The sequence below is a fragment of the Musa acuminata genome, chromosome BXJ3-1 (genome assembly GCF_036884655.1).
Source record: "Musa acuminata AAA Group cultivar baxijiao chromosome BXJ3-1, Cavendish_Baxijiao_AAA, whole genome shotgun sequence".
In the NCBI taxonomy this organism is placed as follows: domain Eukaryota; kingdom Viridiplantae; phylum Streptophyta; class Magnoliopsida; order Zingiberales; family Musaceae; genus Musa; species Musa acuminata.
In genome coordinates, this window is record NC_088349.1 from 2,100,892 (window position 1) to 2,117,780 (window position 16,889).

The following is a 16,889-nucleotide window of genomic DNA, read 5'->3' on the forward strand; positions in this document are numbered from 1 at the left end:
GGCAGCATGAACACCATTGCTTGTGGCGTTTTCGTTCAGGCTTCTATTAGATTTATAAGCACATTAATGAGCAAGCCGGCAACATAACTCGTTGGAAGCTGAAGCTGTGATTGATGTAGACATCATGACTCTTCCCCAGCATTGCTAACTTAAAGCAAATGCACGCCATGCATTTGTATATGATCCCTGCCGAACCCTCACGCTCTCTTATACCAAACTTATGATAGACTCAAATGCAAACAAGGTTGACTTCCACAGGCTGACAATCGAACAAACAGGGATTGTTATTTGTTCCACATCAAGTAGTGCTATTTGTTCTATTCCAACAACAACAGGTAGTGCACTGATCTCATTTCTTAGAACCAAAATGTTGGATAACATGTATGTATAAATGTGGTTTACTTCCATGCTATTGAATTTTGGAGTAAGAGATGCCAAATCTATATATAAAAAAAAAAAAAAACTTGCCAAAGATTGTTCCTATTGATGTTAACATATGTTTTTAAATTCATTAATTAACTATAATTTTCTATTAAAACCATAGATGACAAACTTTTTCTTATTTTCAATTCTTTTATTTTATTGATAAATCGTATGCATACTTTTTAAAAGTTTTATTATATGAAAAATATAAGTACTAATATGGAATTAATGCCCTGGCCGATAACTCAACAACACGTAGGTGATAAAAGTTATAATATGAAATTTTTTTATAAAAGTTAAAAACAAAATTTATAATATGAAATGATGTATATAATGCTCATGGATTCAAGTTTGAAACCAATTACTTATACAATAATGCACTAATCAACTCCGATATCTCAACAAAAATTAAAAGAATTAATTATATAACTTACTCTAATAAGTATGTAAATAATTTAAGAGAATATGTTACTTATATAACATGTGAGATTTTTAAGCCATTTGGAAAAATTATAGATCATAGTCTTGTATTTTACTCATAATTGTCACATTTTTTTATTTTTTTTCAAACAAAATTGGTCACCCCACTTCTCTCTTTTTTTTAAAAAATCTCAATCACCCTCTTTTAAATAAAAAAGAAAGAATAAAAAATTTATACAATCAAATCAAATGGGCAATTGAGATTGAAACCGGAAGTGTGATGTATGGTTTTTTGAGGAACCATCGCCACCCATATAAATAGGTCTTCAAATTATGCATGCCAATGGACGTGAGGTTAACTTGGGATCAACCGTTGAATAGTCAACGACAAGGATAGCCACTTCAAACTAAATCTCTTAGCCTCTTTTACATCCACTTATCTCCTCCTCCCTTCTTCTTGTTATTTATAAATTAGTATTTCATTAGCCATCTATTTTCACTACTTTGATTTCAACTACTACAAATAGCCTTACCTTAAATAGGACCCTTAAATCAATATCTAATCGAATCATAAAGCTTAAGTTAACATTCCAATACTTCCTTCAAACTCGAGTTTTACATAGAAAAAGAAATACAGATTACAATACTGAGAGTTACAATCCATTATACATTTATTTATCATGCCTGTAATAGAAGTAACATAAGTTACAAAACAAGCAAACAAGAACAGTCTGTTCTGCTAGTTCGATTTGAACATAAAGAGAGAACCTTGTTTCTTTATCTGCTTCATCTTCCAGCTTTTACATCAAACCCCAATTTGTTCTCTAAACTATGGTACCCCACAGAATCCAAGGTAGAGCTCATAGATGATTCACCAAGCAATGCTTCACATTCCTCGGCTGCATGGTGTGTTGAAGAGACCTGTAGGAACCCTCCTAACATATGCAGTTTCTCAGCCACTTCTCTCATCGTAGGCCTTTCATCCCCATTCATGTTCAAACATTCCTTTGCAAGCTCGGCAATATCTTGGATGACATTCATGTTTTCTTTTCCCATGATTTGATCATCCAATATCTCTTCAAGTCGGCTATCTTTCATTGCTTCAATGAAGCTTGAGGCAAGACCTTTTCCTTGATTGCTCCCATCATAATAAATTGCTTTTTTCCTTGTGATGAGCTCCACCAAAACTACTCCAAAGCTATATACATCACTCTTTGTTGTTAGTTGACGAACTAACAAGTACTCTGGGTCCAAATAACCAAGAGTTCCCTGGACCATCGTTATGAATTGGGTTTCGTCTATAGACATCATCCTCGATGCACCAAAATCTGATACCTTTGGCATGTAGTTATGATCTAGAAGTATGTTGAGCGACTTCACATCTCCATGAACGATCGGTGGGGATGCCGATGAATGCAAGTAAGCGAGTGCTTCTGCAGATTCTCTGGCTATTCGTAGACGAATAGTCAAGGGAATTAGTTTCCCATCGATATCATGGATGAACTCGAAGAGGGTTCCATTGGGGATGAACTCATAAACCAACATGGGAATTTCTACTTCCAAGCAACAACCCAAGAGCCTTACAATGTTCTTGTGATTGATCTGAGAAAGAATAATCATCTCCCGTACAAATTCTTCACTTTGGTCGTCGGTGACTACCTTAGACCTCTTGATGGCCACTTCCCTACCATCGTCTAGGTTTCCTTTGTAAACGGTGCCATGGCCTCCTCGTCCAAGTTCTCGACTCTTATCGAAATTAACTGTTGCTTTCTCTATATCCTCTTTGGTATATATTTTGACAGTATCAATTTCCTTTGATCTAATTTCTTCATATAATCTCAATCCTCCATTTTGATGGAAGAATTTATCTTTTTCTCTAAGAAGCTTCCTTCTTTGAAACGCTAAGATTATGCAGAAGATACAAGTAATGAAGAAGACAATCCCAACACAACTGCCTGCACAAAGGGATGAGTTTCATGTCAATTATTTTGCAAACTCTTCCCGAGATCGAATTACGAGTTTCATGTCAATTAATGAGGATTAAAAGGATAAGAAATTTCAAGCTTTTTTTAAGTAGGATGCATTAATCGAAATAAAAACTCGAATCCGAATAGATTATTTTTTTCTTCTGATTGAAGTTTTAATAGAAGGTTTAAAGCTAATACGGAAGGAAGGATGAGAGAACTTGTACCTATAACAATCTTCGTTGATGTCGGAATTCCATGATCTCGGACACATGGTTCCGATTTAGGGTCCTTGCTGCTTCGACCTTTTGGGCATAAGCAGCTGTAGTTGCCAAATGTGTTGCTGCACTTTCCATGACATGGATACTGCGTTGGTAAGCTGCACTCGTCGATATCTAAGGATTGTCAAACAATCACGAGGGAAAATTGTAAGACCGTATACAGCAATCGAAAACAGGAGAGTTGGGGGAGAGATGCATGCTGACCTTTGCAGCCATCCTGGAGGTAAGGATTGCCTTGGAAACCTGTGGAGCAATTGCAGATATAGCCTTGTAAACTTGGGGACTTGAAACATTCACTGTTGGTGCTGCGGCATGCATATGAAGGGTTTCTCTTGGCCTCCTCGCAGGTCTGGTTGCCGGCTACCCAGTCCATCACGAGTGGGACGCCGTCCTTGTACTTGTCTCGAAAGGTGTGGTTGCCGAGGTCAGACTTGTTGAACGAGAACCAGTCCTGCTCGGCAATGAAGGCATAGGTGCAGGGGCTGTAGTCCTTGTAGGAAGAAATATTGATGAAATAGGCCAACCCGGTCGTGAAATTGTCCAGCTTCTCCGGGATGGTGGTCTGGCAGCAGCCGGTGCCAGAGCACGATCCGCTTGCGATGCTTGCCCCTTCGAGGCAGAAGGAGGCGCACCCGGTTCCTAATGTATAGTTGTCCCCGCCTTCGAGGATGCCAACGACGTTGCAGCCCATGGTCGTGAACCTGTTCTCGGTGCTGGATACCCAAAATGGTTTGTCGCCAAGGTCTAGAGAAGGTCTTTGACCGTCCACCCAGCCGTCGGTATTGTTGAAACAATCCCAGCTAATGTAATTCAGGATGCGTGCTTGGCCCTGGGGCAAGAATATCTCCTCAACTGTAATGTTCCCCTCGCGGCCGCCCAAGAAAGCTCTGGGAGTCGGAGAGCCGTTAACGACTTCGCAAGTGACCTCGAAGCCTTCCCTGAAACACCCATCGCCGATGCCGAAGGGGTACGGGATGCTAACACCGCCGCATGTATCATTGCAACCTGGTGACACCACGTTCGGCGACGGTGGTGCCGATGCTGCTGCTGCAGTCGTTGTTGCTTGGAGCAGCGTCAACAACAACAGCTTAAACGCGAACGGTGGCAGCGTGGATCCCATCGCTTATGCTTGCTTGAAATTAATGGTACCCTTCAGGCTTCCATCAGATTTATAAGCCCACAGATAGCGAAGCGAGCATAATTCGTCGTTCAGCTGTTGTTGCTTAGAATAATTGCTTGATCGAATACTCGTTCTGCAGCCCAAGTGAAGACTTGTCAAGGCGAAGCCATCACACGGCAAATACAAGAAGACCCTGTCGCTTGGAAAACTCGACAGTGACTGGTACAGATCCCGTCCAAGTCTTCTTTAAGAGTCCCGAAGGTAGGAGCTGTGATCGGTACAGGAGGCCTCCTCGCAGTTTTGACTCTGGAATCCACACCCAAACGTAGACTTGCTCTCTCTCTCTCTCTCTCTCTCTCTCTCTCTCTAGTTTTATCCCTGCTTAATGCTTGCTGATTGGCATGGTCGAGAGGTGGAATATTTAGCTACTCAAAGATGGCGACATGCTATTTGTACTGTGTTTTAATAATTAAGGCCAATAAAGTTGATGATTATTATTAATTATGTGAAATCCTACGTATTATATTATCAATTTGTTTAAAAACATTATTACATTAAACGGAGTATAAGATGCTCACATGAATTCGAATCGAGATCCATCAATTGTGAAACCATACAGTAACCATTATAATGTCTCGACAAATATATTATATTTAGTGGTTAGTCACATTCTTGGTTATAGTTTGGTTCAGTCGTCCAATGGAAACTATTCCGAAAGACAAACAAAGAAGAAGAAAGAGAAAGACATTGAATTTATGTAGTTCCTATCATCATCATCATCTTACCTTCTTAATTGCCATTTTTGAAATTATCAAAAGTCAAACAAGCCACCATCTCAAAATTTATTGTTGGAGAAAAAACAAGAGAGCTAGAAGTAAGTAAGGAATTTGACCCGGTCAAATTTGATTATTCTATTGAATAAGGAACCAGTAAATATAAAAATAAATGGGTTATTTGAAGGAATTCTTGTATATCTCATTATCACGAGAAGTAATCATCAAATTTGTCATGACGATGACCTATTTTGGATATGACAGTTCATGAGAATATAGCGTATGAGTGTAGCCAACTATTTTTAAAAGCCAAAGAAATATTATTATGACGATAATATGTTTTTAAAAATAAAAAATATTTTCATTATATTAAATGACATTTCACATGTGAATTTGAATCTTAGACTCATTATTGGAAGTTCACATGTGAATTTGAACACATAGCCAACTACTTTTAAAAGCGAAAGAAATATTATTACGATGGTAACATAATTTTAAAAAATAAAATATATTTTTATTATATTAAATGATATTTCACGTGTGAATTTGAATCTTAGACTCATTATTGGATGTTCACATTGTGAATTTGAATACGAGATTCATTTATCGAGCGTTCACTTCAACCTGAAACTTATTATTATATAATAATACGTTAACCAATCAGATATTTTTAGAGACGATAGCAATATGTTTCATACTACTCCATTGGAGCCATTCATGTCCTCATTATTCACATCAATAATTTTTTATTTTAGAATTTATTACGAATGCTCTCAGCTGCTACATAGCATACTGTTAGAATCCATAATATTCTTAATTATCCAGAAGCAAACAGAGAATAAATAAGTTAGAGGAGAAGCACCAAATTAAACTTTTTTTTTTATCCTGCTAATATAGTCTTTTCAACAGAGAAAGTGATGTCATTTTACTTGGAAGTTCTTCATCTTCCAGCTTCTATATCAAATCCTATTTTGTTCTCTAAACTATGGTGTCCTGTAGTGTGTAAGGTGGAAACCGTTGATGATTCATCAAGCAATCTTTCGCACTCTTCAGGAACATGTTGCATCGAAGAGCGTTGTTGGAGCCCTCTTAGTGTATATGGAGCTTCTCGGCCAATTCTCTCATTGGAGGCCTTTTTATCTCCCTCAACATTCAACACTCCTTTGCAAGCTCGGCAATTACTTGGAGGATATCCATGCTCTCCTCCCCTGTGATTCGATCATCCAACATCTCATCAAGCTTGTTATCTTTTAAAATTCACAACTTGTGTTCAGCCAGTCGACAAGCTTCAAAATCGTGATTCTTTCAAGAAGATCAATGGAAGCCATAACATTATGAGGACAAAAAGAATAGAACTTCTGGATTCGAAACTGGTCCGGATTTGACTCTGGAATCATTTCAAAAATATGCAGATGACTTCAAGGAGCAGTACTACCTTCACACAAATGCAGACTTTGATGTAATATCTGGTCAACAGGAACCATCAGTAGAGAATATTGATGGTGAATATTGGCGGATAGTAGAGAAGCCAACCGAGGAGATTGATTATAGTATTATTAGATGCATTTCGTACTTAGCATAAAATTGCAAAAATATCTGGACTTGTCTCTTCTTCCAATTCGAAGAACAACCAGACTTGCTTCACAATCTTGTAATAGCTTTTTGCCTCATCTTTTCTCTCTGCATGAATGTTATCTTGTGAAGATGATGTTTTCTAGCTTATTTTCTTTCAGAAATTCAACTGGAAAGTATTCAGCATGTCTGATGTTTACTGGTGTGTTCAGAGGCCCAGAAGAGTTTGTTCTCACTTTCCCTCGAGCTTATCACGCTGGTTTTAATTGTGGATTCAATCGTGCAGAAGCTGTAAATATGGCTCCTCTTGATTGGTTACCTCATGGGCAGAATGCTGTGGAACTTTATCGAGAACAGGGACGAAAAATATCAATATCCCTTTCAGCTGGAGCTGCAAGGGAAGCTGACTTGTTTTCAAGTCAGTCAGATTGTGATGATAAGACAACTTCCCATGCTCACAAGGATAAAATTCTTTTAGTACCCCAGACTAATGTGTTGTTGGCAAACGAAAATGATCTGTTGGCTGGCCTGCATGTTTCTCGTAATAGGTTAATGATGATGACCAGGTAGAGGAAAACTGCAGAGAGGTTCTCTCCAATTTATGTGATCAACAGTTGGTTGAATTCCTTCCTGGAAAGAAAAGTGAATGTGTGAGATCTGCTGCCAGTGTAGTAACTGTTGCAAAAACCAAGTGCAGATATCTTGCCTGCATATGAAGCATCTGATTGTGTTACTGAACCTATTCATCCTCAAATTATCCAGAATTATGGAAGAGGAGAACCAAAAGATAAAAGCCAGAAGGGACAAGCTGAGTTCAATTCTGAGGCTAACATTGATAGAGGCAATTCATCTACCGAAATCCAACCTCGTACACAAAGAAATCTTGATATATGTAACTATGAGCAGATGGGCCCTCGATTGGAAATGGTGGTGCAAAAGTAACTGCAATATTGAGGTTTTGGCATATGGTATTGTGCTTTCTGGAAAGTTTGTGTTGATGTTGGGAACAGGATTCTTGATTCATTTCAGCAAAGTTTCTGCTGGATTTGAAAGTTACTCGGGACATCAATTTTTTCTTGTTATTGTGTACTTTTGCTTTTTGTCTCATCATTCACCTGATATTTGTCTCATTATGCAGGATATAGAAGTCAAGTTAAATACATTAGCATTTTAGATCCAACACAGATGTGTTACTATGTATCTGAAATTTTGGATGTTGGATTACTTGGGCTTCTATTGACAGTGAGTAATTTTGTCTCTTTGTACCTATTTCACTGTTTATGTCAACCATGCATCCAGACATTATATATGATGCTAGATTAAGAAGCATCATTGTAAGTTATTATCACAGTATAAGCATGACACATTTTATCATTAAGTTGATCTTAGTAGTCCATTTGAATTTATTCCTTATCAACTAGTTCACGATTGAATTTATTCGATGTGTTTGGTGCGCCCATGAAACACAAGATTTTTCGTCATTGCAATAGTAGTAGATTTTAGTTAGTCCATCTTATTTTTGTTGGAGATCTATTAGAATTCTTCAAGTCAAATTATTCCATGTACTTGTAGTTGTAATATGCTCCACCTCTCTTAATGTATCTAAGAACTTTTTTAGTTGCTCCAAAGTAATGCTTGCTAAGACTATGCATGCATGAATCTATATAGCAAACCAAATGCAAACATAATATCTGAATGTGTAAGATAAATGAACTCTCTAATTAAACTTGTATATTGTTGTTCATCTGTTTTTTCAACTCTATCATTTAACATGGAGTATTCATTGGTTTATAAGTCATCATATAACATTGTTTTAACAAATCTTTAGTATATTTTATGCTTATTTTGTGTTTTTTCATTTTGCCAAAAAAAAAAAGGGAATCATTTTGGATATGCATGGGAAGTATGTAAGCCTGTTGTTGTTTTTGTCTTGATGCATACACATGACTTTAAATTATTTGGCAGAGAGACTTAGGTCGACTTGTATCTAATTTTTGTTAAATATCACATCTTATAATTTGTCGTACCCTAAATCTCTTAGCTTCTTTTACCTCTACCTTATCTCCTCCTCTCTTCTTCTTGTTATTTCTAAATTAGTATTTCATGATCCATCTATTTTCACTACTTTGATTTCAACTACTACAAATAATCTTACCTTAAATAGGACCCATAAATCAATATCTAATCTAATCATAAAGCTTAAGTTAACATTCCAATACTTCCTTCAAACTCGAGTTTTACATAGAAAAAGAAATACAGATTACAATACTGAGAGTTACAATCCATTATACATTTATTTATCATGACTGTAATAGAAGTAACATAAGTTACAAAACAAGCAACCAAGAACAGTCTGTTCCGCTAGCTCGATTTGAACAAAGAGAGAGACCATAGTTTCTTTATCTGCTTCATCTTCCAGCTTTTACATCAAATCCCAATTTGTTCTCTAAACTGTGGTACCCGACAGAATCCAAGGTAGAGCTCATAGATGATTCACCAAGCAATGCTTCACATTCCTCGGGTGCATGGTGTGTTGAAGAGACCTGTAGGAACCCTCCTAACATATGCAGTTTCTCAGCCACTTCTCTCATTGTAGGTCGTTCATCCCCCTTGATGTTCAAACATTCCTTTGCAATCTCGGCAATTTCTTGGATGATGTCCATGTTTTCTTTTTCCTGTATGATTTGATCATCCAATATCTCTTCAAGTCGGCTATCTTTCATTGCTTCAATGAAGCTTGAGGCAAGACCTTTTCCTTGATTGCTCCCATCATAATAAATTGCCTTTTTCCTTGTGACGAGCTCCACCAAAACTACTCCAAAGCTATAGACATCACTCTTTGCTGTCAGTTGACGGACTAGCAAGTACTCTGGGTCCAAATAACCAAGAGTTCCTTGGACCATCGTTATGAATTGGGTTTCGTCTATAGATATCATCCTCGATGCACCAAAATCCGATACTTTTGGCATGTAATTATGATCTAGAAGTATGTTGAGCGACTTCACATCTCCATGAACGATCGGAGGGGATGCTGATGAATGCAAGTAAGCGAGTGCTTCTGCAGATTCTCTGGCTATTCGTAGACGAGTAGTCAAGGGAATTAGTTTCTCATCATTGCCATGGATGAAGTCAAAGAGGGTTCCATTGGGTATGAACTCATAAACCAACATGGGAATTTCGACTTCCAAGCAACAACCCAAGAGCCTTACAATATTCTTGTGATTGATCTGAGAAACAATAATCATCTCCCATACGAATTCTTCACTTTGGTCTTCGGTGATTACCTTAGACCTCTTGATGGCCACTTCCTTATCACTGTCTATGTTTCCTTTATAAACGGTGCCATGGCCTCCTCGCCCAAGTTCTCGACTTTTATCGAAATTATCTGTTGCCTTCTCTAGATCCTCTTTGGTGTATATTTTGACAGTATCAATTTTCTTTGATCTGATTTCTTCGAATAACCTCAAGCCTCCATTTTGCCGGAAGAATTTATCTTTTTCTCGGAGAAGCTTCTTTCTTTGAAATGCTAAGATTATGCAGAAGATACAAGTAATGAACAAGACAAGCCCAGCACAATTGCCTGCACAAAGTGATGAGTTTCATGTCAATTATTTTGCAAACTCTTCGGAGATTGAATTACGAGTTTCCAAAATAGAAGATTGTTACCGACGAGGCCTATTAATGAAAATTAACGGGAAAAAGAAATTTCAAGCTTTGTTTAAGTAGAACGACTCATTCGAAATAAAAACTTGAATCCGAATAGGTTATTTTTTCTTTTGATTGAAGTTTTAAGAGAGGGTTTAAGCTAGTATGGAACGAAGGATGAGAACTTGTACCTATAACAATCTTCGTTGATGTCGGAATTCGTTGATCTGGGACACATGGTTCCGATTTAGGGTCCTTGCTGCTGTGACCTTTTGGGCATTTGCAGCTGTAGTTGCCTAATGTGTTGCTGCACTTTCCATAACATGGATACTGATTTGGTAAGCTGCACTCGTCGATATCTAAGGATTGTCAAAGAATCACAAGGATAAATTGTAAGACCATATACAACAATCGAAAACAGGAGAGTTGGGGGAGAGATGCATGCCGACCTTTGCATCCATCTCGGAGGTAAGGATTGCCTTGGAAACCTGTGGAGCAATTGCAGATATAGCCAGGTAAACTGGTGGAGTTGAAACATTCACTGTTGGTGCTGCGGCATGCATATGAAGAATGGTTTCTCTTAGCTTCCTCGCAGGTCTGGTTGCCGGCTACCCAGTCCAGCACGAGTGGGGCGCCGTCCTTGTGCTTGTCGCGAAATCTGTGGTTGCGGAGGTCGGCCTTGTTGAAGGATAACCAGTCCTGCCCGGCAATGAAGGCATAGGCGCAGCGGCTGTCGTTCACGTGTGAAGAAACATTGACGAAATAGACAAACCTCATCGTAAAATACTCCAGCTCCTCCGGGATGGTGGTCTCGCAGCAGCCGGTGCCATGGCACGATCCGCTTTCGATGTTTGCCTCGTCGAAGCACAAGGAGGCACACCCAGCTCCGTATGTATTGTTTTTCAAGCCTAAGAGGATGCCAACTACGTTGCAGCCCAAGGTCGTGAACTTGTTGCTCGTGTTGGATACCCTAAACGGAAGGCCACTGAGGTTGAATGAAGATCTATGATGACCCACCACGCCGCCGGTACTGTTGAAACAAACCCAGGCGATGTCATTCAGCATGCTTGCTTGACCCTGGAGCAAGGATATGTTCTTAACTGTAATGTTCCTCTCGCTGCCGCCCAAGAAAGCTCTGGGAGTCGGAGAGCCGTTAACGACTTCGCAAGTGACCTCGAAGCCTTCCCTGAAACACCCACCGCCGATGCCGAAGGGGTACGGGATGCTAATACCGCCGCATGTCTCTTTGCACTGTCGTTTCGGCGACGGCGGTGCCGATGCTGCTGAAGTCGTTGCTTGCAGCAGCGTCAACAACAACAACAGCAGAAACGCGAACAGTGGCAGCGTGGATCCCATCGCTTATGCTTGCTTGAAATTAATGGTACCCTTCAGGCTTCCATCAGATTTATAAGCCCACAGATGGGGAAGCGAGCTTAATTCCTTCCAAAATCGAGTGGCATAGAATAATTCCTCGATCAAACACTCGTTCTGCAGCCCAAGTGACGGCTTGTGAAGGCGAAGCCAGGATGCGACAAATGCGAGAAGACCTTGACGCGTGCAAATTACGAAGCCTGAAGGCTATCGCCGTGACTGGTACCGGAGGCCTCATCAAAGATTCACTCTGGAGTCCACCTCAGGCGAAGACTATCTTGCAGCATACAAACAATTAAAACGCGAAGAGCAATGATGGATATAGAAATACAATCTCAAACGCCAACAACCATCAGTCAGAGATGAATAATTGGTGCGTGTGCTCCTCAAACGCCAACCATCAGTCAAAGGATTTCGTACGTAATAGTATTTCGTTGTTCTTGAAAAGAACAAATAGAAATGCGAAGACACGAAGGTATAATTGGTGCAAGTGCTCCTCGATCCTCCAAGACCTGCTAAGAGGCCCTTGACTTGGCGTCAACTGTTCAACTACTAAGTCAAAGCCAAAGACGGGCGTTGCATGGGCACGTAAGAAAATTGCCAGCTTTCATTGCAAAAGTCCTTCTGCCTGTTTGGGTTTTTGTGCGCCTTTCTTTCTACGCATGCATGCTGTGGCGTCACAATCATTTATTTGGCAGATGAGACTTAGATTTTTTGTGGCCTTTCAATCCACAATTTTGATAGGTTAATTGTAAAGTTATCCCAAAAAAGACACTTCATAAGGCCAGGAAAGCCATCTCATAAAATAATTTAGGAGACTCGCATCTGAATTCTTTTGTCTTTATAATTTCTAAACCTACAATCTATCATAATATTTTATGTATTATATATTTATGCCACTTTTTATATATATATTTAACACAAAAGCCTTAAACATATGTAGCCTTTGAAATCAATCAAGCTCTTAATGCACAGTATTTTATGTAGTCACGACTCTAGTTAGGAGAATCCTAATTGAAAAGAATATTTATATAAAATTTACCTAATCAACCCATATTAAAAAGATAAAGAGATTAAGTATTATGAGTTGGAAGTTGATTCTTATAAAAGCATTATGAATTGATTAGAAGTATGAGTATTATTATGAGTTGGGGTTTATAAGCCCTATAAATAATCATGTAATCATCATCTTTTAATAAAAAATATATAAATCTTTTTAGCAGTCTTTTTTAAGTAGCAATTTGGATGAAGAAACCTCTATAGAGTTTCAAGAAGGTCAATCCCTTAAAGAGATCAACTCCAAACTTAGAATCTGCAAGGGTTCTATCAGCAGCTTATCTTACTACAGTGCAAAATAAATATAAGAGATTTACACATTGTATCTAATATTATTCATTATGGATTATGGCGGTAAGATATCGATTAAGCAACATATTTGATAGCTTATGAATTTAGTTACCATCTATTTTCACTACTTTGATTTCAACTACCACAAATAATCTTACCTTAAGTAGGACTCTTAAATCAATGTCTAATCTAATCATAAAGCTTAAGTTAATATTCCAATACTTCCTTCAAACTGGAGTTTTACATTGAAAAAGAAATATAAATTAGAATACTGAGAGTTACAATCTATTATACTTTTATTTATCATGTTTGTAATAGAAGTAACATAAGTTACAAAACAAGTAATCAAGAACAGTCTGTTCTGCTAGTTCGATTTGAAGATAAAGAGAGAACCTTGTTTCTTTATCTTCTTCATCTTCTAGCTTTTACATTAAAATTTGTTCTCTGAACTGTGGTACCCGACAGAATCAAGGTAGAGGTCATAGATGATTCACCAAGCAATGCTTCACATTCCTCGGCTGCATGGTGTGTTGAGATGTGCAGTTTCTCAGCCACTTCTCTCATTATAGGCCTTTCATCCCCCTTAATGTTCAAACATTTGTTTGCAAGCTCGGCAATTTCTTGAATGACATCCATGTTTTCTCTCCCCATGATTTGATCATCCAATATCTCTTTAAGTCGGCTATCTGTCATTGCTTCAATGAAGCTCCAGGCAAGACCTTTTCCTTGACGACTCCCATCATAATAAATTGCTTTTTTCCTTGTGATGAGCTCTACCAAAATTACTCCAAAACTATAGACATCACTCTTTGTTGTCAATTGACGGACTAGCAAGTACTCTGGGTCCAAATAACCAAGAGTTCCTTGAATCATCGTTATGAATTGGGTTTTGTCTACGGTCAGCATCCTCGATGCACCGAAATCTGATATCTTTGGCACGTAGTTATGATCTAAAAGTATGTTGAGTAACTTCACATCTCCATGAACGATCGGAGGGAATGCCGATGAATGCAAGTAAGCGAGTGCTTCTGCGGATTCTCTGGCTATTCGTAGACGAGTAGTCAAGGGAATTAGTTTCCCGTCGTTGCCATGGATGAAGTTGAAGAGAGTTCCATTGGGGATGAACTCATAAACCAACATGGGAATTTCTACTTCCAAGCAACAACCCAAGAGCCTTACAATGTTCTTGTGATTGATCTGAGAAAGAATAATCATCTCTCGTACGAATTCTTCACTTTGGTCCTCGGTGACTACCTTAGATCTCTTGATGGCCACTTCCCTGCCATCGTCTAGGTTTCCTTTATAAACGGTGCCGTGGCCTCCTCGCCCAAGTTCTCGACTTTTATCGAATTTATTTGTTGCCTTCTCTAGATCCTCTTTGGTGAATATTTTGACAGTATCAATTTGTTTTGATCTGATTTCTTCGTATAAGATCAAGCCTCCATTTTGTTGGAAGAATTTATCTTTTTCTCTGCGAAGCTTCCTTCTTTGAAAGGCAAATATTATGCAGAAGATACAAGTAATGAACAAGACAAGCCCAACACAACTGCCTGCACATAGGGATGAGTTTTATGTCAATTATTTTGGAAACTCTTTCGGAGATCCGAATTACAAGTTTCCAAAATCAAAGATCGGTACCGACGAGGCCTATTAATGAAAATTAACATGATAAAGAAATTTCAAGTTTTTGTAAAGTAGAACAACGTATTCAAAATAAAAACTCGAATCCGAATAGATTTTTTTTTCTTCTGATTGAAGTTTTAAGAGAAGGTTTAAACTTATATGGACGGAAGGATGAGAACTTGCACCTATAACTATCTTCGTTGATGTCAGAATTCCTTGAGCTGGGACAGGAATTCCTTGATCTGGGACAGGAATTCCTTGATCTCGGACACAAGGTTCCGATTTAGGGTCCTTGCTGCTGTGACCTTTTGGGCATGAGCAGCTGTAGTTGCCTAATGTGTTGCTGCACTTTCCATAACATGGATACTGATTTGGTAAGCTGCACTCGTCGATATCTAAGGATTGTCAAAGAATCACAATGATAAATTGTAAGACCATATACAACAATCGAAAACAGGAGAGTTGGGGGAGAGATGCATGCCGACCTTTGCATCCATCTCGGAGGTAAGGATTGCCTTGGAAACCTGTGGAGCAATTGCAGATATAGCCAGGTAGACTGGTGGAGTCGATACAGTCACTGTTGCGGCATGCATACGAAGAAAGGTTTCTCTTAGCATCCTCGCAGGTCTGGTCGCCGGCTACCCAGTCCAGCACGAGTGGGACGACTTGATTGTGCTTGTCTCCGAAGGTGTGGAAGCCGAGGTCGGACTTGTCGAAGGATAACCAGTCCTGCTCGGCAATGAAGGCATAGGCGCAGGGGCTGTAGGTCTTGTAGGAAGAAAGATTGACGAAATGGGCAAGCCCGACCGTGATATTGTCCAGCTGCTTCGGGATGGTTGTCTCGCAGCAGCCGATGCCACGGCACGATCCGCTTTCGATGCTTTTCTCTTCGGAGCAGAAGGAGGCGCAGCCGGTTCCGAATGTATAGTCGTCCCCGTCTAAGAGGATGCCAATGACGTTGCAGCCCATGGTCGTTAACTTGTTCCTCGTGCTGGATACCCTAAACGGAAGGCCACTGAGGTCGAGATTAGATACATTTAAATCCACCACGTCGCCGGTACTGTTGAAGCAAACCCAGGCGACGTAATTCAGCATGTGTGCTTGGCCCTGGAGCAAGGATATGTTCTGAACTGTAATGTTCCTCTCGCGGCCGCCCAAGAAAGCTCTGGGAGTCGCAGAGCCGTTAACGACTTCGCAAGTGACCTCGAAGCCTTCCCTGAAACACCCATCGCCGATGCCGAAGGGGTACGGGATGCTAGTATCGCCGCATGTCTCATTGCAAAGTGGTGACAACACGTTCGGCGACGGCGGTGCCGATGCTGCTGCAGTCGTTGCTTGCAGCTGCATCAACAACAACAGCTGAAACGCGAACAGTGGCAGCGTGGATCCCATCGCTTATGCTTGCTTGAAATTAATGGTACCCTTCAGGCTTCTTTCAGATTTATAAGCCCATAGATGGGGAAGCGAGCTTAATTCCTTCCGAAATCGAGTGACATGGAATAATTCTTCGATCAAACACTCGTTCTGCAGCCCAAGTGACGGCTTGCGAAGACGAAGCCAGGATGCGACAAATGCGAGAAGAGCTTGACGCGTGCAAATTACGAAGCCTGAAGGCTATTGCCGTGATTGGTAGAGGAGGCCTCATCAAAGAAGCACCCTGGAATCCACCCCAGGCGAAGACTAGAACAATTAAAACGCGAAGACCAATGATGGATATAGAAATATAATCTCAAACGCCAACCATCAGTCAAAGGATTTCGTAAATAATAGTTTTTAGTTGTTCTTGCTAAGAACAAAAAAACTGTTGTTCTTATAAATAATAGTATTTAATTGATGCACGTGCTCCTCGATTCTCTAGACTTAGCGTCAACTAAGTCAACTAAGTCACTAAATCCATCTCATAAAATAATTTAGGAGACTCCGATCTGAATTCTTTTACCTTTATAATTTCTAAACATATAATCTATCATAATATTTTCTGTGTTATATATTTATGCCACTTTTATATATATCTTTAATATTTTGCATGATGATTAGCAGAAAAGAAAAGCTGTGGTATGACTTAAACATATGTAGCCTTTGAAATTAATTTTACCTTGTAACAAATAAATCGATTAAATTAGGAGTTGAAGAATGTTTAGATTATTTTATAACTCCAATCACATAATTGTTCTTAATAAAATATATCAAATTCCTTTACAAGATAATATGTGAAAACTCTAAAAATCCACTTGCTAACTCAAATTTTCAAACATCTTTTTAGCATCAGTAAATAAAAAAAAGAAACCTTTTTTTTTTGTTCTCATACCATATAATAGGATAATTATTTAAAGAAAAAACTTAAACTTCA

General features: G+C 39.1%; 2 protein-coding genes and 1 pseudogene across 2 annotated transcripts; all 3 read right to left on the reverse strand.

Moving 5' to 3' along the window:
* Positions 1-1,492: 1,492 nt before the first annotated feature.
* Positions 1,493-4,222, reverse strand: LOC135628566 (putative wall-associated receptor kinase-like 16). The gene is made up of 3 exons (XM_065135313.1): positions 3,293-4,222; positions 3,035-3,202; positions 1,493-2,798 (listed from the first exon to the last, which is right to left on the reverse strand). The coding sequence occupies exons 1-3, from the start codon at positions 4,206-4,208 to the stop codon at positions 1,630-1,632; spliced, it is 2,253 nt and encodes a 750-aa protein (XP_064991385.1). The 5' UTR covers positions 4,209-4,222; the 3' UTR covers positions 1,493-1,629.
* Positions 4,223-8,752: 4,530 nt separating this feature from the next.
* Positions 8,753-11,633, reverse strand: LOC135628405 (putative wall-associated receptor kinase-like 16). Its single transcript, XM_065135036.1, has 3 exons — positions 10,648-11,633; positions 10,390-10,557; positions 8,753-10,133 (listed from the first exon to the last, which is right to left on the reverse strand). The coding sequence occupies exons 1-3, from the start codon at positions 11,552-11,554 to the stop codon at positions 8,962-8,964; spliced, it is 2,247 nt and encodes a 748-aa protein (XP_064991108.1). The 5' UTR covers positions 11,555-11,633; the 3' UTR covers positions 8,753-8,961.
* Positions 11,634-13,346: 1,713 nt separating this feature from the next.
* On the reverse strand, positions 13,347-15,999 carry LOC103980515 (wall-associated receptor kinase 5-like; annotated as a pseudogene).
* Positions 16,000-16,889: the final 890 nt, after the last annotated feature.

Bases quoted from the DNA above. Each gene is read 5' to 3' on its own strand.
- LOC135628566 (XM_065135313.1), bottom strand. From the start codon at position 4,208: ATGGGATCCACGCTGCCACCGTTCGCGTTTAAGCTGTTGTTGTTGACG. The intron at 3,203-3,292 runs GTCAGCATGCAT...GACAATCCTTAG, and splicing joins CCTCCAGGATGGCTGCAAAG to ATATCGACGAGTGCAGCTTA. The intron at 2,799-3,034 runs GTACAAGTTCTC...CCCTTTGTGCAG, and splicing joins ATCAACGAAGATTGTTATAG to GCAGTTGTGTTGGGATTGTC.
- LOC135628405 (XM_065135036.1), bottom strand. From the start codon at position 11,554: ATGGGATCCACGCTGCCACTGTTCGCGTTTCTGCTGTTGTTGTTGTTG. The intron at 10,558-10,647 runs GTCGGCATGCAT...GACAATCCTTAG, and splicing joins CCTCCGAGATGGATGCAAAG to ATATCGACGAGTGCAGCTTA. The intron at 10,134-10,389 runs GTACAAGTTCTC...CACTTTGTGCAG, and splicing joins ATCAACGAAGATTGTTATAG to GCAATTGTGCTGGGCTTGTC.